Genomic DNA, 23218 nt, shown 5'->3' with positions numbered 1-23218 from the left:
CGTTTCATGATAATTCCATGTGTTTTAGCTATAATCCATACTATCTACGGGTTTTCACAAGACAGTGACAACCCAGTGAGACAGTTGGGTGTCTGTAGGACAAATGCTAATGCTTTATCCTTCAAGTAATTTTGCCCTAGGGTGTATTAGTGTATTTATAAGGCGTATTTCAGGGGTTGCCCAGATTTGACTTGAAAATACAAATTGGCCTCAATCGGTACTATAAAACTATTCACATTTTAGCCTAGCGTAATATGTCCATGAACGTAGTGTGTAAAAATTAACTGATACCTTATCACCGACCTAATTCCTCAACATGATTCTCTATTTATTTTCCGAAAGGAATTTAATTTGTGCTTAACGTTAATCTATCGTTTCTTATCACTCACGCCCACTTGAATCGACAGCGCCTGCCTAAGGACAAGAATTAGGGTAACGAAATACTCAATCGAACACTAATTTGGAAACACATTATGTTTACCGACATTGTAAAAGATATTTTTAGTAATTTTCCCAAACACTTTCCAACATACGAAATGTCACTCTCCTACCCAGAGTTCCATGCGGCCAGTAGTACCTCTGCCACAGGCCAGAAAGATGTGACGATTCGTCACATATTGTACCGTCCTTTCAATATAACGTACATGTTTCTTAACTCTTTTATTTTTGACGAGACTACACATCTAACTAAACATCTTTGATAGAATGATTTAGTTGCACTGAGAAAATATCCTAAAACGTGAACACTATTTCGATTTGCGTAGCGATCCTTTGTTTACATCGGCTGTACGGCTCCACGTGCTGTCATCGAAGCCGACAGGGATCAAACGATGCAACCAGTTTGATATCTAAATATGTACTGTCATAAATGTTACTGTCGCAGTTGGGGAAGAATATAACAATGTAAAACACTGTGAAGGGCGCTCCGAAAACTTGCGTAAAGCCGGTCTCTTCTTATTATGAATATGTGCGTTTGTTTACAAACAAGAGAAAAAGTCCGGTCACGTGATATGCAAATTAGCCTGTGGCAGTGATGTTATGCTAAGTCATCACTGCGCCGGAGTGTGCCGAAATGTCACAAAGACAGACATTCTCTGGAAGAGTATGACGTCATTCTGGAATGCAATGACGTGATGCTACAATACATGACGTCACATGCTGTGATGTACATTTGCCCCATCTCTGTTGGGCACTAAGCCTTAGTGCCAAACTGAGATGGGGCAAATCTAAGGGTATGTGAATATATAAGAGGGCTAATTTGAATGGTCAGTTGTTCATCTAGCCGTAGTGCCCTAGAATACATATCTTCCTCAAAAAATTCCAAACATGCACATATATAGATTATGTCTTGTTTCATATTAATAACAAAACGCTAACGTTTTTTTTCAATGTTTATTCCAATTTTATGCCCAATATTCAGTCATCATCATTCATCACAAACACATCCAAGACACCACAAAACACACATGTAAGATAGCAGCTATTCATGGACAGCTTGGGGTGGATTTATCGTGAGGACGGAAATGGTCACTTTGACAAAAATACCCTCTACAAAAATAGCAACAGCTTCTTCTTGACCAACACCTCAGTGAACTCAGATAACTATACATCCTGGAAAAAATATCATTTATATGAAGGATACCTCTCTGAATTATTAGGAGCAACATATATATGTTGATGATTTCTATATCCTACAGGATGTAAGACTCTCATCCTGTAACAGTACTTAAAGTGGAATCTGACAAAAGTAACCGGTTCAAAAGCTGGAAATATATCCAGAATAAATAAAGACAAACTAGAATTTGCAAAAATGTTAGATATTACCAATAAACCTCCATAATTGAATAAGAAGTTTTCATACACAGTTAATGATGAAATAATTTCTATCACTCGCTGGTGGAAAATGGGACAAACCTGGTTTCCCAAATTATGCTTGATACAGGTTTAGACAAAAAAGACATGGGGTAGGCATTTGTAACGGGTTTGTATTAAGAAGAAACAATAAATAGATTGTTAGGTTTTCATGAAGTGTTTCAGAAAGTGTTTTTTATTAAAATCTTAATGAACTGTTGAAACATACGCCTCCAACCAAGTGGTGTTATTCACATCTTAGCAAATCTATTTCCAACATGAACACTTTCAGAATGGTCAGCGCAGATCAGCAAAGGTGCAGAAAATTCAAATTCAACAGTCGTCTACACCAGTCAAAGGAAGATAAGGAACACCTGAGTATTTCATAGGACTATAAATAATCTGTTAAGTTGTGTCAGTGACTAAATTGGTTTTAACAGGATTCCAGTTAGAGTGAGTGAGTGGGTTTAGTTTTATGCCGCACTCAGCAATATTCCAGCTATATGGCGGCGGTCTGTAAATAATCAAGTCTGAACCAGACAATCCAGTGATCAACAGCATGAGCATCAATCTGTGCAACTGGGAACCGATGACATGTGTCAAACAAGTCAGCGAGCCTGACCACCCGATCCCGTTAGTCGCCTCTTACCACAAGCATGGGTTGCTGAAGATCAATATTCTAACCAGGGTTCACGGGTTATATTCCAGTAACGGAATAAGGAAGGTCTAAGTAAGGCGGGGCTTTATGTTTACAACTTTGATGAAGTCCATGATCACAGATGGCACTGACACAGCGAACTGCGACATACATGATTTGACCACCAGTGACCTCTCATGCCATAACAGACAATCTATAGTAATTTGAAAGCATCAGGTGTGCTTAAATTCTTTTGAGCAGGACATTTAATGAGATTCCTGCCTGAGAAATGTTGCCTGACCTTTCATGAAGTAAAAACCAAGGCAAATCACTGATCTATTTTCTTTGTCAAGATCTGTGAACTGTGTATTTGGCTAGATGACGGTGATTAGATAACCAAACCTGGACCAGTCAATCAAATGATTGACATCACAAGCATTGATCTACACAACTGGGATTGACATTCGTCAATCAAGTCAGTCATCAGTCAAGTCACACAGACAAACATGGCAGCTGAGGACCAATTCTACTAAGGAATCTTAACATGTCACTTTTGGAAGTGTGACAGCCTTTGACGGAAACCTAAACATAGTAATGTGACTTAACAGCATGAAAAGAATTACCTTGTCAGTAATTTAAATGTGTCATGATTGTCATTGCATTTGGGTAATATTCTTCTGTCATAAAATCCTTTTTAAACTTCATAACTACTCAAGAACAAATGTATATATATAAGTCAATTTGACCATAAGTATGGTTCATAACATAGAGAACTTAATAATTTAGATCAATACATAATTAATTATCATGAACCATTCAAATGAGTCTAAACATATCTTGTATTTCGTACCATTCTTAAGTAATATATATAATTCTCATTAGTTTGGTACAAAAGCAAATGCTGACTTCATATATATATGAATTCTGTTGCAGTGAATGAAGTACATTTTGTCACCTGATTTTAGACAAATGTATTTTGAAAATTGATTGTTATTGGTTTAAATTAGCCCTGGCCGTCCCCAATAGAGTATACGAATACTTTGGATACCCTATTAAAGTTAGCAAGACCCAATGTGAATATTGACGTATGGGAAAATACTCAGGGGTAAAATGATATCTGACATATTTAAGTTGTAATTATCATATTGATGAGACAGTGAACAATGTGTGATGAGGAATGGTTTTTGTTTCCATGGTTACACAGCTGTAGGGTGCTAACCCCACTGGGTATGCCAGATGCCATTAAATGTGTGTTAGTTATACTACAGGCATACTGCAGCTACATGATGGCAGGTTGTAAACAATCAAGTCTGAACCAGACAATCCAGTGATTGATAATATGAGCATCAATCCACACTGACTCATCATCAACTATGTTGGCGTAATACCTCCACACTCAGGCACGTAGCAAGCCAATTTTTTCGTGTAAGCCCGACAGGTTGCAAAGCTTTATATTTAGATAGCAGTGGGGGCTTGTCCAGCCTTTTTAGCAACAATCATGTGTAAGCTCGGGCTTTTTTTTTATAATGATAGCTACGCCCCTGACCCTGACTCATCATCAACTATGTTGGCTTAATACCTCCAACAGAACTCAGTATTAACTTGATATTAAAGGAATATACAGGGGTGCAACTGTAACAATGTCACAAATACAATCCCAATCCAGTGTACAAGATACAGTCTCAATGTAGTATACAAGATACAAACCCAATGCAATATACAACATACAAGCCCAGTGAAACATGATACAAGAATGATACATACATTTCATGAGAGCAGACATATATGATATGCACTGTTCAAATTGTGAGACCAACGTTTGAGACATACACCAGCAGTGACAAAGTCTCCAGGACTCCCATCTGAAGTCAACATGTTGAAAATGGCCAAGAGATGATCAGGTTTTATCAACATAATAAGTTTTGTGTTAATACTGTACAAATTAATGAGTAAAAAAGGTGTGATAGTTGGCTTTGTGCTGGGACTGAAAGTGATGTTGACAATGACCAACACATATTACTCAACCGAAGCTAAGAACATGTGATGTTTTACTTTAGTAAATGTCATGATTATAGTCATCCTAGATAATCTCCAGGGTATATGTTCTGATAAATCTCCACTTGTACCCCGGATGCATCTACGGCTTGGTCCGATAATTTTATTACCTCCCTTGGCTGCTTATTATCCAATCAGGTGTCTATGCTGAGAAGTTGAGCGTACCAATCACAAGGCTTCCATTATAACTCACATTTGCTTCTTTTATCTTACCAATTAAACTTGGCAACACAATTGTTGCAGAGGTACTCTGAAAGAGGTGGAAAGAGTTCTTACATATATTTTTTCAGGTTTCATACCTGTCAATTTGTCTGTATGATTTTCTCCCTATATCGCACAGAAAGCAAACCTTGATGGCTTCAGCCACTATCTATGTTGACACTGGCAAGCTCAGTTATAACGACTTATCTGACTGGCTACAGTGAGAAGGCGGACCCACCAAAGGGAGGTAATAAAACTATTGGGCTGAGCCATAGATGCATCCAGGGTATTAGTGGAGATGTATCAGAACCACAAAACGTTCATAACATTACAACCTTTTGTAACTCTATAGTTTACCATAGGTTTACGAATGTCATAGTGCTACGCACATTTTGTGATCTTGACCCAGGTGTTTTCTAACTTCTTTGAGTAGTATATCACCAGAGTATCTGTAAAACAGTCAAATATTCAGTCTGTCTTCCAACAGTATTTGTCAGAACAAGAAAACAACACAAACAAATATATCACAATAGTAATGGGATGGCTTCATAAACACCAACTAGGAAACTCCTGATACAATGTTTACAATATAGGACATTATTGCACTGAAATCAACATCTCACATTCAATGAAGTAGAAATGCTTTTCTCTCAAAATGCAAACAAACTAATACAAAAATATAATGGTAACCATGGCAACAGGACCCTCAAAAAAGCAGTAAGTATAGTACAATCCCAACTATCTATATGGTATATGACCCCACAGTTGTAAAATGAAGTGATTACATAGCACATGACTGTCAAGACATTGAATAAACATTTTACTCAAACATAAACAAGAAATACATGAAGTTGTTTTCATTGGAAATTTCACTTATTGATGATGATGATGTGAAAAATCATATATTTCTTTTTAACATTATTTTTTGTTTGGTTTATGGATCTACTATCTGAAAAGAAACACAAAATTCAGAAAACAACAATCAGAATGACAAGATCATGTGGATACTGAAAGTAATCCATGGCTTGTAATATGACACCAAACATCCTCTGATAAATTGTCATTACATTTAGATGTTATATCTATGATATTTAGGACGTAAACAAGACTACTCTTTCATCAACTACACAACCATATCAAATGACTAACACATTCTGCACAAACAAATATTTGTTTAACTTGTGACCAAATATTTCACTATCAAAATCAAAACATGAAATTTTACCAAAAAATATTTCTGGCCTAAATTTGTCGTATTTTCACCGTTTTCATTACAAAAATTACAATGCTCTGGTGAGACAATTCAAAACATGATCTGTAAAAAACACCATTCAACTATGAGTAAAATAACAAAAATTACACCAATCCTAAATCATTGCAAATGGTAGGAACAGACAAGTATTCTTCATTCTTTAAATGGCAAGTGTCTGCAGGTTTTGAGCTACCCCCAAACAAAAAGATGTAAAACTTAATAACTACAAACTTTAGAAAAGATTAGTTATTGAAAAAAGAAACATGTTCATTAACATATATTTTCACCATGAAAAGCAAGCCATTTATGGAAGGGAGGTAACTCTAATTTTGAACCCCCTCAAGTCTATTATGCACACAATGGGATGGCTTAGCCATGTTAAATACATTATCAGTAGAACTGGCTTTACAAACATGGGTCCAAATATTCAGATATACTTTAGGAATATGAAACATATTTCTCTTTATCCCTCCCTTACTGGGTGAGGTGAGGTGAAATTGGGTTTAATGTCGTGCTTGAGAATATTTCGCTCATATGAAAGAGCACGGATATATGCAATGCAAACAGTCTTATTAATACCACATCTTTTACACCGATATGCTAGTTCGTCCTTGAACATCCAAGGAGGTAAAAGTTCCTTACATACTTCCCACCTTAAATATTTAACTATAAACTATAGACTAAACCCTAGTGTTTGCTCATCACAAAAACATGGGGGGGGTACGTAAGGAACCCTTTCCTCCAAGGATACCATGCATCCAGCATAGTACCTCTGCCACAGGCAGTCGCAATGTGGCATTTGTCACATCCTTTTCCGTTTAATATACTGTTTTTGTTTTTCAACTGATTCATTTTTGACAAGTCCACATATCTAATTAAACATGTGTGACAGATTGGGGTTTTTTTGTCACTGAGAAAATAGCCTAAAATGTGAAACATTATTTCAATTTGTGAAGCAATTCTTTGTTTACATGGGTTGTATGGCTTCACATGCTGCCATCAAAGCCCGACAGAGAGCAGTACAGTCACTTGGATGTATAAATTTTATATACCTTACTGTTGCAGTTGCAGAAAAATACCTATAGATAGCAGGGGTGTCACGATTCACCAATCTCACGATACGATACGTATCACGATTTTAAGGTCACGATACGACACGTATCGCGATACATAATTTTCGCGCCTTTTCATAGCATTACCGTACCAACGTACGCGCTCACTGATTGGTCCATCAAAATAGTCTAGCCAATCACAAAAGCTGTTAGTTTCCAACCTATTTTTAAGTAAAGCTAGCTACATCTATTTATCGGAGCAGTCTTGTATAATTTTACTATCAAGACTTTGAAGGAGATGGATATAGCATAAAAATTTGAATCGATAAAGTTTTAAAATAGGAATCGATACACGCAAGCATGTATCGCATATCGTATCGTCAGTAAAAATGTATCGATGCATCGATACATTCACGTATCGCGACACCCCTACTAGATAGCTATGCTAAAGGATATGAAAACCACACAAAATGCTTGCACTAGGCCAGTCTCTTCTGATTTACAAATAAGCGTGTTTGTTACAAGTCCCTTCACATGATATGCAAATTAGTCAGGCAGTAATGTTATGCTAAGTCATCACTGCATGGGAGTGTGTTAAACTGGGAGATAAAGTTCCCTCAAAGTACGCTCTGTACAACCTATGGAGACATTGTCCCATCTTCACAAGACATTGTATCGGGGTAAAAGATATGACTTAAAAAGACTGCAATTCGAAGTGCAATTTACAAACAAAACATACATACTACACACAGGAACATTGTAGAAGATGCTCCCCAATAATCTATGAATATATTTGAGCACCCTTGTATGTGAAAAGCATTGAAAGTTTCTTCAAGAGCACAGCCATATTTCAATAAGCAAGGTTATAATACAGTTAATACTATACATCATCCCTCATAAATAAAACGCTAAAAGCATAAACATCAAATAGTCTTCAACACTATCTACAGGGTGTCTAGTAATATATGAGTTCCTTCAACAATCTACCTTAATGGTGTATAATGAAATATGACTTCCAACAAAAGATTGTGATAAAAAGCGTTTGAGCAACCCACCCAGCATCATGATCAAGTGTTTGTTTCAAACAAACAAACAAACAAACCACCCATTCTTTCATTACTTTTCCATCCACATCCTCAAAACGATGGTCAGTGGATAGAGTGTCTGCCCAGAGGGCGACAGATCGAGGTTTGATCCCCAACCAGTCATACCAAAAAATGGTACTTGTTGTTAACCTGGCACTTTTCATTCAGTGATGAAGCGAGGACTATTGCTGGAAGCATCCATGTTGAATTGTGGTATCTAGGGAAGCTAGCACTATAAAAGCAACTTAAGTCCATACTAGAAGAAGCAGACACAAGCAAACACACACTCATGCATGAAGGTACAATAACCTCAGTGTTTAAAACTCCCAAAATTCCAAGCCAGACAGCCAGACTGGTGACTAGTAAAGAATTACCAGTCCGGATACAAACTTGCCTGTCCAGTTTTCAACAATGAAAACAAAACTCAGGTTTCTGAATACCTTACTGTTTGCAAGCATCACAATGAACTACATAGGGTGAGGCAATGCACCGAGTTTAGGTAAACTGAAAGTACGTGTTGTGATTGGCTTTTGTAAAATGAACTGTCCAATCGTAAATAGTTTAACATAATTATCAAAATACCATAAACACCTCAAACTGACGACAAGAGAACCTGTCTGATATTATGAAATATTTACTGTTAGGGGTAAAAACATCTACCAGACCACAGGACAGGCTACTTTGGAAATTTGACCGTCCAAATGAAAATAGACCGTTCCGGACGGTGGGGCAGGCGGGAATTTTAAACGCTGATAACCTCTCACTCATCTTTAAACCCCCTCTCACTCCACCTCTCCTCACCCCCACCAGTAAACCTTCATCTAACTGGTGGCATTGAACAGATGCTGTAGATAATGTCTATTTATAGATCTTAGGTAACATAGAGCATCTCATTTATTACAATTATAGATGAGTGACTATGTATTTACGCTGCTTTTACCTTTATTCCAGTAATATCATGGCAGGGGACACCTGACATGGGCTTCACACATTGTAGTGATGTAGGGAATCAAACCTTTAACCACTAGGCTACCCCACCGCACCCAATGATAGAAGACTGACTGACTGACTGAGTTTGGTTTTACGCCGCTTTTAGCAATATTCCAGCAACATCACGTCAGGGGACACCAGAAACGGGCTTCACACATTGTACCCATGTGGGGATTCTAACCCAGGCCTTCGGCGTGACGAGCCAACGCTTTAACCACTAGACTACCCCACCACACTCAAAGATAGAAGACCAATGCCAGATACTATATACTGAGGGTTGACTAATACTATACATACTAATGGAATGACTCACAACAGAGGCATGCCATCTGACTTTGGCAAAGTGGTTATACAACTGGTATTTTGCCTTGTTCCACAAAAACATGTTTGCTCATACCCAGCTGTTATTGAGGAGAAAGCTTCATTCTTTGGTTTGTGGATTTCGACCCACAAGCAAAAAACAATAAAATAACATAAAATGCTCTATATTCATGGATTAAGATAGTACAAATGAAACCAACTCTATAAATATAAACTAATGAACTGCCCTGTAAACATTCTCTGGCCAATATGAACATACCACTAAACTGACTGACTGAGTTTGGTTTTACGCCGCTTTTAGCAATATTCCAGCAACATCGTGGCAGGGGACACCAGAAATGGGCTTCACACATTGTACCCATGTGGGGATTCGAACCCGGGTCTTCGGCGTGACGAGCCAACGCTTTAACCACTAGGCTACCCCACCGCCCCACATACCACTAAAAGGAATCTGATGAACACCTGGTGTTTCTCGAGGACTATAGTAACACTCAGCAGTATTCCACTATATGACGACAGTCTGCAAATAATCAAGTCTGGACCAGACAATCCAGTGATCAACAGCCTATTGAGATGAACATGATGAAAGGCGACGATACCATAAATATCTCAACACACTGGCCATGGTTTCAATAAAAGTAGATCACGATGACAATTGAAAATGACTTACAAGTATACATGATAAAATTGTCTTCTCTGGCCATCAAAGAACTCACCATGACAAAAACAAAAACAAAACTTGAATAAAAAACATGCATACTTTCTGAAAAACGTTCTTAGCTCACCTAAAAAAATGTACCAAATTTCATTAACCAACAACCTTAATCAGATTCTCAGCAATATCTCGGGGTAATTTCTTGTAGGCTATGACCTTGACCTTCAACGTGAAAGACAATTATCTCAAAAATATAGGTGTGGTTACTGATCGATTCTAATAAAACTGTAAACATTCCCAATTACAAAAGTACATGATCAACGTAGTAGAAAAAGAGCTTCCAAATACTTTCTGAAAGGCAACCAACCAACCAGGGAGGGAGAGTATGGTTTTACGTCGCTTTTAGCAATACTCCAGCAATATCACCGCTGGGAATATCAGAAATGGGTTTCACACATTGTACCCATGTGGGGAATCAACCATTAGGCTACCCCACCACCCCAACAAAACAGGGGCAGTTATTTCTGTAACAGCCAATCGGTTATGAACACCTACGGAGCATGGTTAAGGAAATACTCTCCAACCCCATGACATAGATAATTAACATTTTTCCTTCACAATACATCCCACATAATATACTGTATGTTACACAAACAACAGTACTGTGAGTTACATCTTTCAGTCAGGTGCTCAATACATCTCTGGTTATCAAACTGGTCTATATTGTACACACATGAGGAACACATGACCAGTCATGCCACCACAAACTCGGACAAGAACACAATCAATGTTCAAGGTTTTCAAAGGTGAGCAAAACACAAACATCTGTTTGCCAATAAATTATCAAAGACAATATTTTTTTTAAATAATGACAGATGGGGTATGTCTTTGCATATTTTAAAAACATCTGTCAAAGTCATCGATAAAAAATATCACATATGTTGGACATAAGTATGATAACAATATATTGAACTAACAAATATTGTCTGATTCTGAAAAACTGGCCATATAACCTCGGATTTGTAACTGGATCAATACCCAGAGGACCGCACACAGTTTTATTCATATCCAGGACATTGATCAAGGAACGTCTATGCTCACAGGTGACGAGCTAAATCATCATAATTTACAGTAATAACAGTTTATATTTGTTAAACTCCTCATAGTCTCGCCTCGTTTATCCATACAATTATATTGTTTGGTCATGAAGAAGTAATTAATGGAAGTAGTACCACCATAGACAGAATTTCACTGTCTTGATAATCAGGGTCCTATTCTAAAATCTGGCAATTCATCACTTAGGTGTTTCAGGGATTTGAAAGCTGGTGCATCATAATGTGAGAAACACTTTAATTTTCTTCCAAATGGCCTGTAATCACAAAGATTAGCCGAGCTATGTATATGTATAAACATGTATATAGAGTCAAAATCACTGTAAAATAGCACTCTTCATGCTGCAACTGGCATAAACACATGGCTCTTTCACCATTTGGAATCTTATAATATATCTTTCAGATAACATAACATATCAACATGATTATCTTTCTGAGGTCAGAATGGAGTATCTGAATACACTTAGGCTCTAAGCCACTCCCTTTACGACCTCAAAGACTGGCTTTACAAACTCCCGACAAAAACAATACTTTCTGAGGTCAAGATGGTGTTTCTGAATACACTTGGGCTCTAAGCCACTCCCTTTACGACCTCAGAGACTGGCTCTACAAAGTCCCAACAAAAACAATACTTCTAAGTTCTGGATGGTGTTTCTGAATACACTTGGGCTCTAAGCCACTCCCTTCCTGACCTCAGAGATTGGCTTTACAAAGTCCCGACAAAAACAATACTTTCTGAGGTCAAGATGGTGTTTCTCAATACAGTTGGGCTCTAAGCCACTCCCTTCCCGACCTCAGAGATTGGCTTTACAAAGTCCCGACAAAAACAATACTTTCTGAGGTCTGGATGGTGTTTCTGAATACACTTGGGCTGGTCTCCGTACAGATTAAGGCGACTGATCTCTGGAGTCACGTGATATTGGTATGTCTCGTTACGGAAGTCTACCTGAACTGTAACCTCATAGATGGCATCACTGGGATGTGTCTCCAGGGTAATTTGGTAGTGAGCTTTGTCAAGGTCAACTGACCCACTGAAATTAGCATTCCTTGAATCTGGGTCGGTCGTCTTTTGGAACTTCAGTACCTGGGAAGAAACCGTAAATGACATCAACATCTCGTATTAGTAAGGATTACAGTTAAAAAATATGAGTTGTTTGACGCCACACTCAGCAATATTCAAAGACCACTTCAGTCAATTAAACAATCAAGCATCAACCACACAATCCAGTGATTGACATAATGATACAATAACACGCAGTAAACCTGGTCACTGACCACTCAGTCCCCTCATAAATTAAGCCTGAGTTGCTGGGACCTGTGTGTGAATCCCCACAGAAACTTGTAAAGGGAGACAATCCTGTCGCAGTGCTTTCAGTGAGTATGATTTTACGCTGCTACTGGCAACATTCCAGCAATAAAATGAGAGAGACACTAGAAATGGACTTCAAACACTGAACCATTGTGGGGATCCAAGTGATATCAAGAAACAGATTTCCGATAGATATTTAAGGCCAGACACGCACCTTAAATTGACATTTTTGCTTCAATACGTCAAAATCGAGATTTTGATTTTTTTTTTTTTTTCAATATAATTAACACATGTACTTCACGATACAACACGCTGTTTTGATAAAGAGTCTTTTTATTTGATATAAACCCCCTACAAACATAATCGTATATGTGATAATATTTAAAATGTGTGAAATCAAACCCTGAAAACGCCGAACTTTCACCCCTAACAACGCCTCTCCCAGCAGGGACGAACCCATTCATGTTATACATGGCTAGAAAGCTCATCGTGTCCGCCATGTTGCTGGTCAAAACATTCTAAAATAGATATTCCGCGTGAGGATATCTCTACTTTCCATAATAGGTATTCTGTACGAAAACATCCTTGTAACGCGAAATATCCTACAATGCAACATGATTGAATCCATATGCCCAAAAACGACAACAGAGGCGCCAAAGTTAAAAAAAACTGATGTTGAACCTTACCTTCTCATTGGGCAGCACCATGTAAGCAGTGTATATTCTCTTCAGACTTAGTTCCGAGCAGTTACCGCGAAGCTTCTCTGTGAACCCATTAATGTAGTTGACAACCTTCTCAGACGCTGTCACAACAAACTTATCCTCGATGTTGACCTTCACCTGATGAAGACAAGCACACCAGTGGATGTCGATCCTGGCCGAAGCACAGGTTCGGTTATCTGGAATGTCTCTCAATACACTCATCCCCCTCTGTTCTGGATTAATGGGGACTGTCAATCGTTCAAGATTCAACAAATCTAAAAATGTTTCATGAATGTCAAACGGTGTTGTTAGACGTTTACTATTCCGTTTTAACGCTGCATTAGCTTTTGGATATTCATGACGAAACCATGGCGGCAACACAAGTGACATCATTGGCAGTCTCTCTTCAAGCTTCCCCTGAACCGTATTCCGCACCTTGCTGTATCTAGCACCATGGTCGCCCATGACAACCAGCATTGTGTTGTCAAGGTAACCCTTCTTCTGAAAAAGCTGCAGGAACTCTACAAGATCTCTGTCCATGTACTCCCCAGGGTTGTTGTCCCAGTGAGTGAGTTCCACGCTGAAGCCAAATGCAAACTTGGACACGTTGTTGTAGTTGACAAAGAAGTCTTTAAGGTAGTCCAGCATGTAGATGTGGTGTTTGGTGGCGCCAGTGGTGTACCGCGGACTCTGTGACCGAAGACCGGACTCCCAGATGGCCTGCCAGAATGGCCGCATGTAGTGGTCAGCAGGAGATTCCTGAAAACATCATGAAGTGAGTGAGTGAGACTATTCCACTGTTTGTAGTTGAACACCACACTTAGGAATTTCCAGCTATATGGTGACAGTCTGGAAATAATTGACTCGGTGGCAATCCAGACCAGGCAATCCAGTGATCAATTGAGCATCGATCTATATAATTGGGATCACGATGACTCGTGTCAACCAAGTCAGTAAACCTGACCACCCGATCCCTATTACAATCAAAGCGCAGGATGTTGAGTGAGTGAGTGAGTGAGTGAGAGTGAGTGAGTGAGTGAGTGAGTGAGTGAGTGAGTGAGTGAGTGAGTGAGTGAGTGAGTGAGTGAGTGAGTGAGTGAGTGAGTGGTGGTGAGTGAGTGAGTGAGTGAGTGAGTGTGAGTGAGAATATCAATAAATTCTGATCTGAAGCTGTAATATGATTGCAACTTGATATTGAAAACCACAACCAATTATTTATTTATCTACCCAGTCCTTGTCAAAATTTGAAATATTAAGCAGTGTTACGGCTATGGATGGGTTGCATGTATGTCATAACAGGACAAATGCTGACTTGTACTTTACTGAACTGGAAATGCTTAATGTTAAAATACCACAGGAAAATAATGACTTTTTTCCCAATTTGCCAGTTTACTTTGTTCAAATTCATACATAAATCCTTGGCACAATATCATAACTGGTGCTAGGGTCAAGTCAGTTTGACTGATGTTGACAATGTCCTGAGAGTTAGTAGAACTATTGAGTTAGTAGTTAAATATGATGATTAAATATTCGTATTCATCACATCATATTCACCTAATAGTGTAATCATTGCAGCCATATTTTGAACATGAAATGGTACATTTGTTCCCTTGCTTGTGTGTCTGGCAAGTGCTCACCTGGAATCCATTAAAGCGCAAGTTGAAGGTGCTGATGGATGGCTCATCCTCTGCAAACAGAGTGGCGTAGCCAGCCTCCTTGAAGCGGTTCCACACCATGGGGTAGACGTCGACAAAGTTTGCATCCTCCTCCTCCTTCCGCACCTCCGGCAACTCCATCTCCGTCTTCCCTGAAACAACACAACAACATGCCTCAACACCGATACTACTATAGAGTAGTAATAGAGGGGGGGTGTGTGTGTGTGCGTGTGTGTGTGTGTGTGTGTTTGCCACAGATGCGGCTTAGAGGCTTATTTTTATGAAATAAGTTCCCCAGCCCCCCTTAAAAATTGCGATGGTCTAGCGAGAGGCATCCTTCGATGTGCCAAGATAGAAAGGTTAAAAAAGTAGCAAAATGTCCCCGGCAGCTGCAATTCCCCCAAGGGATGAAATCGAAGATTGATGGTTTTCGCATTCTTTCCCAAAGGGGAATTAAGCGTCGGCTGCCTTTCTCCTTCGGTTTAACAGGTTTATCCTGAGATTGCATCATCCTCTTAAACCCGGGCTCCGTCTATAGTAAGCATAAAAGGATGTCTGAAACTCATCATTCCACTACGGCTTCAATGAGATGGCTCACTTCGAACCGCGTTTGGTGGCTTTTCACCTCGAATCCATGTCTCATAAAATACAAACCACGATGCCTGTAGGTAGTTTGAACCACGCTGAATAAGATACATTAGTCGACAAAGCGCTGAAAAAATTGTAGAGGCCACAATCCATTATTTATCTTGAGCTGGGCTCCCTCTATACTAGCTACAGTAGCGCCAGAACCAGTCGCTTCGCCTTATTACCGGTGGCTTTTCACCTAATAAAATCTGAACCACGATCCGTCGACCATGGCGCCACGTTCCCATGGCCGTTTTGTGTCAGCGTGGTGATAGGCGTGGTGGTGATGGTTGAAGCTGGGCTCTGGTGCTGGTGAAACCTTCTCCATGATGGCATCATCAAGTGGAGTTTCGATCCCCTTTCACGGCATGCGTGGGTGGAGGGACTCAAATCACGTTGACATCGTGATTGATACCTAACTTTTGATCGTGCGGTCGCAATGGCGATTTCATTGTTGTAGCCCACCACTTTGTGGATCCTCAGTCCCATGTCTCCACTGATTTCACGTCGCGGGTGGGCGTGGATGCCTTCACTAGTCAGCAGGGAGTCAATGTCACTGTGGAAAACATGATATCCCTCACGAACATTTTCCTACATGATAACATACATCTGCTGGGTTTGAAGTGGGCCGGCCGAAAAATTATCCGAAAACCAATTAAAATTTCTCTAATAAAATCCATGACAAGCGTGACTCCATGAAGCCACCATCGCGTTCTCTGATCACCGAGGGACACGCGAGGATTAAACGAAGCGATGCGAGGAAAACGCTTATGCGTCCTGCACTTACAAAACAACATGTATCAACGTCGAGAAGTCATCGTCGAATTGAACTGGATCATCAATATCGTCCTGACCTACCCCTATCTCGTCATGGATCAGGATCGTAATATCCTCGAACTAAAAAACAATGGGTTCTACTGGGAAGTTTTATTCCGTTTCATAAAAAGGGAATGTACGCATCACCATTACCAGATCAAATGGGTTATATGCTAGTCCCTCACTCGGAAGACGCATCGAAATGGCTCTATTTAAAACGATATAGTGAAGTCCCAGACTCGTGGATCACTGTGATACCAGGTTCTACCCTTATTATTCGTTCTTGGAAATGCCTCCGGACAACAGGTGGGACTTCTGTCTGGGGAAACATCTGCGGGCATGATCGCCATAAAAATCAACGCTGTCGTATTTATGTACAACTAGGAACAGCTTCCACCACAAGCCTCGAGGGAGTCGAGGTTTTTATTATATATAGATGAAATTTTGCTTTTGCATCGAACACGTGTACCTCATCAGCTTAAAGTATATTCATCAACGATTGACGGAGGACCAATTAAATATTATTTAAGTAAACTATATATATATAGTGCAAGATGGGATTGTATCCGGCCATGGACGACGTGGCTCAAACGCTCGAAACTGTTGATGGATTTCGTTTGCAACAGATCAGCGACATCAAACGCCAACTGGAATGACAACGCGGCGTGCGACTCGGATTGCACAAAAAGTACCATCGGGCCGTCAATGCCATCGACGGCATGGACACGGCCCTCGTGGTCGCCAGCAAGGGACTCGGGGGTGCCAGCATCAGCTTGTTGTCGACCATTGTGACCGCACCCGTTGTCCTTGGGTTGGAAATAGCCGCCAGGGCATCGGGGCTGGTGGGAGTAGCCCTTAAATTCATTTCACGTCGTCTGCAACGGAAGGCCTTAAAACACGACGAGATCAGGGTGCTTGCCGAAGCCAAACTGAACACAATCGACAACCACGTCTCATCGGCGGTCACGGACAGTAAAATCTCCGAAGAAGAGTTCCGCCTGATTTTAACCGAACTTGCCAAGTACCACCGCATGAAGGAAGAGATTCGAACCAAGACTCGGAAAACCGCCGACTTCAGCGAAGACGAGAAAAAAAAGCTCATAGAACAAGGCCGACAACAGATCATCCAAGCCTTCCTGACCAAGAACGTAAAAGATTCACGTTCAACTGCTTCGTAGATGTCATCATGACATAGTTTTCAGAAAGGGTTGTCCCTGAATATTACGGCTACGTTTAAAATTTTTTAAAATGGGTTGTTGGTCAGGATAAACCCAGTCCATACCCCGTTGCTAAGCTCGGTCGCCATCTTGGTTTGGCTTAGAAACCACAATCAACATAACATAGTCACGTGACAGGTCAGTCCTCCTTCGAGGAGAAATGACCCGACACAGATTTCCCAGGTCAGTCCTCCTCGGAGGAGGAATGACCCCCGACCTCGCGTGCCCACGTGACAGATCAATCCTCCTGCGAGGAGGACTGACCTTTACACCTCGACTCAGACTTGCAAAAGTGTGTTCATCGCTACCCCGACTCAAACTGCAAATGCTGGATTACGAGTCCAACGCTCTAACCATCACACTGGCGAGCCAGCTGATAACTCAGTGCTCGGAACTTTGGGTCTAGGCTGGAGGCACATCAAAGGATGGCCCTCGATATTTTTTAAAGGGGGGCTGGGAGGCTTAATTCCCACAAATAAGCCTCTAAGCCGCATCTGCGGTAGTACCCCTCTCTATTACTACTTATAGTCTGTCAGTAGTTGGATGGGCAGGTTATGCATGACAACTTCTTGTTTATTGCATTAAGCGACGTTTCGATGTAAGAATCTACATCGAAATATCGCTTAATGCAATAAACAAGAAGTTGTCTGTTTCATTTTTTGACTCACCAACTTCAAGAATGCCAATCAAACAATTACAGGTTACAGTAATGTGTTCATTTATACCCTTTCATAAATAAACTGATGCTTATGGTATTTGTTATTGGGACAATATGCATTTTTCACAATGACCACTCATACCATAGAATAATTGCCTTGTTAATTATCACAAAACAGTGGACCCGTAAAGATCCGGGTTATAATTGGTCTTCAGCAACCCATGCTTGTCGTAAGAGGCGACTAACGGGATTGGCGGTCTGTAAATGATAGAGTCTGGACAAGACAATCCAGTGATCAACAGTATAAACTTTGATCGACAAAATTGGTATACAATGACATTTGTCAACCAAGTCAGCAAGCCTGACCACCCGATCCCGTTACTCGCCTCTTACGACAAGCATGGGTTACTGAAGATCGATTCTAACTCAGATCTTCACGGGTGTTTCTCTGTTCAGAGAATAGCTCAGAGAAGATTTTGCTTTTTAGATTCAACCAGACAGCTTGAGTTCTTTTTTATTTATATTTTTTATAAAAGCTTAATTAAAGCTGAAAACAATTACTACAGACTAAAATTTACCACATTCTTCAGACCACTTACTTGTAAAGTTCCATCAAGACATTTATAACATGCTAGCCTCACCTGTTAACATGGGGATGAGGGCAGCAGTGGTAGCATCACCGACAATATTGTAGCCATCCAGCATGATCGCCCCCAGCTCTTCCTTCAGGTATCGATAAGTCAGCGGTAGTTTCCTCTGGTAGGACAGCTGTGACATTGAATCCATGGCTATGATGAGGATGTTCATATTGGACGATGGCTTCTTCATGTTGGATTTAGCCTTGGCAATTCTTTCAAACACTTCTTGCTTCGGAACAACTTGAACAAGAAACTGATCAAAATCTTTATCCATCCATTCAGCTCCCATAAAATGCTGGTAGTCAAATCCCTCGCTGTCATCTAAACCCTGCCCAACCGCAGGATTACTCTCATCAGAATTTCCACCTGGAAATGGTGCCATGATGTCGCCGGCACCGTTCATTGGTTCTTTTAACTCATCTCCAGCTCTACCCTCCTCAAAGTTCAGCTGGTTTAGCTTCCGTGCTTGACCATTCTGTGAAGAAGCTGATGTATTCCATGTTTTCAATTCGTCAAAAGAAGAATTTGACTTTTTGTCTATATGAGGCTGTTGAGAAAAATGGATCACATCTTTCAAATTTTTTCTGTCAAATACATCATGATTACGTTTGAAATTAGTTTCATGAAAGGAACCATTTTGACTTTTTGTAAAATAATCCTTTTGGCGCCTATGTTCTGTTGACATCAGTCTTCGAAAACCAGGATACACATTATTGTTTTCTTCATCTTCCGAGCTCTTATAGTTACACTGTATTCTCAGAAAGTCGTGATTTAAAATGAGGTCATATGGAGGTGCTGTCTTTTCTAAGCTCTCTGTGTAGGTAAAGAAATCATCAGTCATTCGTTCTATCCCAAAATACAAACACTTGCCAAGCTCCTTACCCTGCAGCACAGTGTTGTTGAGCCGTGCAACCCGATTGTGTAGGTAGAACAAGCTCTTCCCTGTACAGTTCAGTGGAGGCATAGAATGAAATGCATCTTTGTTGCTATCATGCTTCAAATCCAAATGGGGATGCTGACAGGTCTGATTACTGATTTGTGATTTTCTGCGACTCTGTTTTTCGAAAATCTTTTGGAAAATCTGAAGTCTTTCACGTCGGCGTTGTTCTCTGAAGAAGTTCTCACTGTTTGTGTCAGGTACGCGAAATGGAGAAGACTTGTCATCAGTATTGTAGTCAACAGGATAGCGGGCGTCCATGAAGTTGACACCACATATGATGTTGATGATGACAATAATCAGACCAGCAGCTAGAATAAGCAGAATCTTCTTCCCCCGGGTGGTTCTCCTCCATCGGTTCAGAGCGAACACCATCGTCTGAACATCGCCTAGGAAGGTGAACATAGAAGTGACTAGTTTGATGATAATGACCAACTGCTGTCCATTCTCCTATATCTGTGTCCTGGTTTTGTTATCTTAGAATTCTCCTGGTATTCCAACAGAAGTATATCTGGAATTAGATAGGGAATTACTCGCATTCATCATGTGATCAGGTGATGCAAAAAAGACAGCTTTATCACAAACTTGCCTAGACCTAGACAGAGACCAATATTCATGCCCTTGTCTAAAGTGAAATCTTTCCTTAATGGGTAAAAAACATTTTCCAAGTCACGTTTTTAGTAAATTTTAAGGTAAAATACCAACACATATTCATGAGACAGATTCATTGATGCGATTTGAGAGCAATTGAATGAGATGATTTAATAAAGATTTATACATTATTCTATTATCATGATAATATGCAATGTTTTGTTTGAATACTTGTGAAGTACTTGTGATTTTAATTTTGTTTATATGTTTTTTCATAATCAGCAATGTATATTATATGTCATGAATAAATGATAATTGTGCTTTAATTATGTTTGATTTTTTGGTTGCATGTGACCTTAAAGAAAAATGGTATCACCCATGTAACGAGTTTTGACAATGTAGCAAGTGATCCTTTATTTCATCAATATTTATTTAATCAATAATATGTAAAAGTAAAAAAATATTCATCTAGGCGATCTGATAAGAATAATATTTTACCGGAAACATGGCATACATATTTTAAAGATTTATTAAATCCTGTATCACGTGATGGCTGTAACCAGGAGTTGGATGCTTATATTAGAAACTATATTCCTGAACATAGTTATGAACATTATACTGATTGTGTAAATGATGAACTGTCATATGATATAACAATAGCAGAACAACAGAATTTTTAAAGAAAATTAAGGATATGATTGCACCCTACCTTGCTTAATTGTTTTCACAAATATTGTGTGAAGGTCATTTCCCAGCTACATGGACTACTGATATTATAATACCTATGTATAAAAAGGGAAGTAATAATGAACCTGGTAACTATAGGGGCATATTGATGTTGAACACTTTGTGTAAATTATTTACATCCATCATAAAGAAGATAATTAATACATTTGTCGAGAATGAAGGTGTAACTGGTGAATACTAAGGGAGGTTTAAAAAACATCATTTAACAGTTGACAACATATTCATTCTTCATGATCAATCTATTGTTCAAATGCATATAACTTGAGGAAAATGCAGATTCTACTGTGCTTTCGTGGATTTCAAGAAAGCGTTTGACATGGTTAACCAAACTAAATTACTTTAACTTCTTTTATTACAATGATATGGTATCCATGGAAAATTTGTGTTCTTCAACATAATACTTTATATGACAATGTCTGCTGTAGTTGTCCGCGAAGGGAGAAAACTATCTGATTATTTTGTGTGTTCCACTTGTGTTAGACAAGGATGTCCACTTAGTCCCTTGTTCTACATATTTATCAAAGTGTGGACCAGGCCATTTATTATTTAGGGGTGACCAGCATGGCCCAACTAATTAGTGTGCCATTTTTGTCTGCATTTTAGGAGGTCAGCGTTTTGGGAGGTCTGAGTTATGGGTGTAAACGGTACCCTGTGTCCATTACAGTAAAGGGAGCAGGTACTGACCACCCGATGTAATTAAATTGTTGGCGTGAAACATTAATCACTCTGGATCATTGCCCCTTTAAATTAACATAAATTCACACATGCCTTAAGTAGGTAGGAATTAGTGGTCTTCCAAATAATTGAAATAATCGAAGACTGGTCACAGTGAATCAGACGACCAAGCAAATCGATCACATTTTCTCATAATGGAACATAAACGATTTTGGAACTACTGTTTTAGTCTTTGAAATACTTGAAAATGGAACATATCTTAGAAGCTGTCAGAGCCTGAAAACGTGTCTAATTCTAAGAAAACTCACTTCGCTAACTGAAAAGTCATGACTGAATATTTCTCTAAGACTCCAGGAAATTTATGTTCATGATATATTTGTCATCACTTTAAAGTAGTAAGTTGCATCATGTTATACATATCTGCAATACAACCTGGATAGCAAAATCTAAAAAACCACGCTGACGAATTTTTTCCGATGATTGTTCATTGGTAATGAAGCAATCATGAATTGTGAGATTTCAACCAATTCCCAATACTAGTGGAATAGGTCTTTAATTGTGATCCGCTACACTAATTAGAGATTACATTGCACTGAACTAAATAAAAAATATTGTTGAAATTAGGGAGTAGTTTGGAATAGAAACAACCCCTAACTGAACGTTTGCATACAAAGACGTCTCAAAGTTGAAAAATGTTTTGCTCTTTTTAAACACATGGTACTAAATTTTTGTTGACTAGACAATTCATCAGAAAATGTTAAATATCAGTGAATGTTATGTGACAAGATACTTTATCCATGGTTCTGTCACGAATAGTGAATCTGACTCTGACTGACTGTTTGCTCTGTACCAATACAAGAACTTTTGTAATCAATGGAATATTGATTACAATTGAAGCCTAATGAAGGGTTTCTCTATATTTATATGTCTCAAGATGACATGTGCAGAAAACTGTGGTGACTGAGCAGCAGTCTGAGCTAAGATCTACTGTCGTGAACCCTAACATGTGAACGGGAAAAATCAATCAATAAATCACCGATCGGTAGCAAGAATTGTGCTTCTTGATATGCCACAAACAAAAAAAATGCATCCACATATCGGATCACGCCAAAATAGCAACAGATGCACATAATGCATAAACAAACAAAGGGTGCATCACATACAGCATCTACAAATTAAATAAACAGTACAGTGATTACCTACCCATTTCTTGTGAGTAAACACACGTTTGACAACTCTTTTCTGTTTGGAGGTTGATGAGTTACTTGTGACTATAAAATCCCAAATGGCATACAAATACGAAATCTCTATATATTGTTAAATCTATAAATATAACGATGGATTTGATCAACATAATTTCATGAAGAAACATGAAATTCCCGTCAATTCATAGTTGTAATGTTCTAAAATACTGGGTGGATGATAAAATATATGAA

At 39.2% G+C, this 23218-nt stretch overlaps 1 protein-coding gene across 3 annotated transcripts; it reads right to left on the bottom strand.

The window, feature by feature from the left end:
- Positions 1 to 10225: 10225 nt before the first annotated feature.
- Positions 10226 to 23040, bottom strand: LOC124279953. Of its 3 annotated transcripts, XR_006899537.1 has the most exons (6): positions 22986 to 23040; positions 18836 to 20280; positions 14859 to 15028; positions 13207 to 13980; positions 11904 to 12295; positions 10226 to 11803 (listed from the first exon to the last, which is right to left on the bottom strand). XR_006899537.1 is itself a non-coding variant. In XM_046715835.1 (5 exons), the coding sequence occupies exons 2-5, from the start codon at positions 20172 to 20174 to the stop codon at positions 11984 to 11986; spliced, it is 2595 nt and encodes an 864-aa protein (XP_046571791.1). In that variant the 5' UTR covers positions 20175 to 20280; positions 22986 to 23040; the 3' UTR covers positions 10226 to 11983. The 3 variants fall into 3 exon arrangements, 2 of the variants coding, with proteins under 2 accessions (XP_046571791.1, XP_046571792.1); XM_046715835.1 differs by having other exon boundaries at positions 10226 to 12295; XM_046715836.1 differs by lacking the exon at positions 22986 to 23040 and having other exon boundaries at positions 10226 to 12295; positions 18836 to 20588.
- Positions 23041 to 23218: the final 178 nt, after the last annotated feature.

This window comes from Haliotis rubra, unplaced genomic scaffold (assembly GCF_003918875.1).
Source record: "Haliotis rubra isolate DU_JTF1 unplaced genomic scaffold, ASM391887v1 Scf259, whole genome shotgun sequence".
Classification (NCBI taxonomy): Eukaryota; Metazoa; Mollusca; class Gastropoda; order Lepetellida; family Haliotidae; genus Haliotis; species Haliotis rubra.
The sequence above is the reverse complement of the archived record's forward strand: the minus strand, read 5'-3'. Positions and strand labels throughout refer to the sequence as shown.

Bases quoted from the DNA above. Each gene is read 5' to 3' on its own strand.
- LOC124279953 (XM_046715835.1), bottom strand. From the start codon at position 20,174: ATGTTCACCTTCCTAGGCGATGTTCAGACGATGGTGTTCGCTCTGAAC. The intron at 15,029-18,835 runs GTGAGGCTAGCA...GTGTTGTTTCAG, and splicing joins CCTCATCCCCATGTTAACAG to GGAAGACGGAGATGGAGTTG. The intron at 12,296-13,206 runs GTAAGGTTCAAC...GTTTCTTCCCAG, and splicing joins TGGTGCTGCCCAATGAGAAG to GTACTGAAGTTCCAAAAGAC.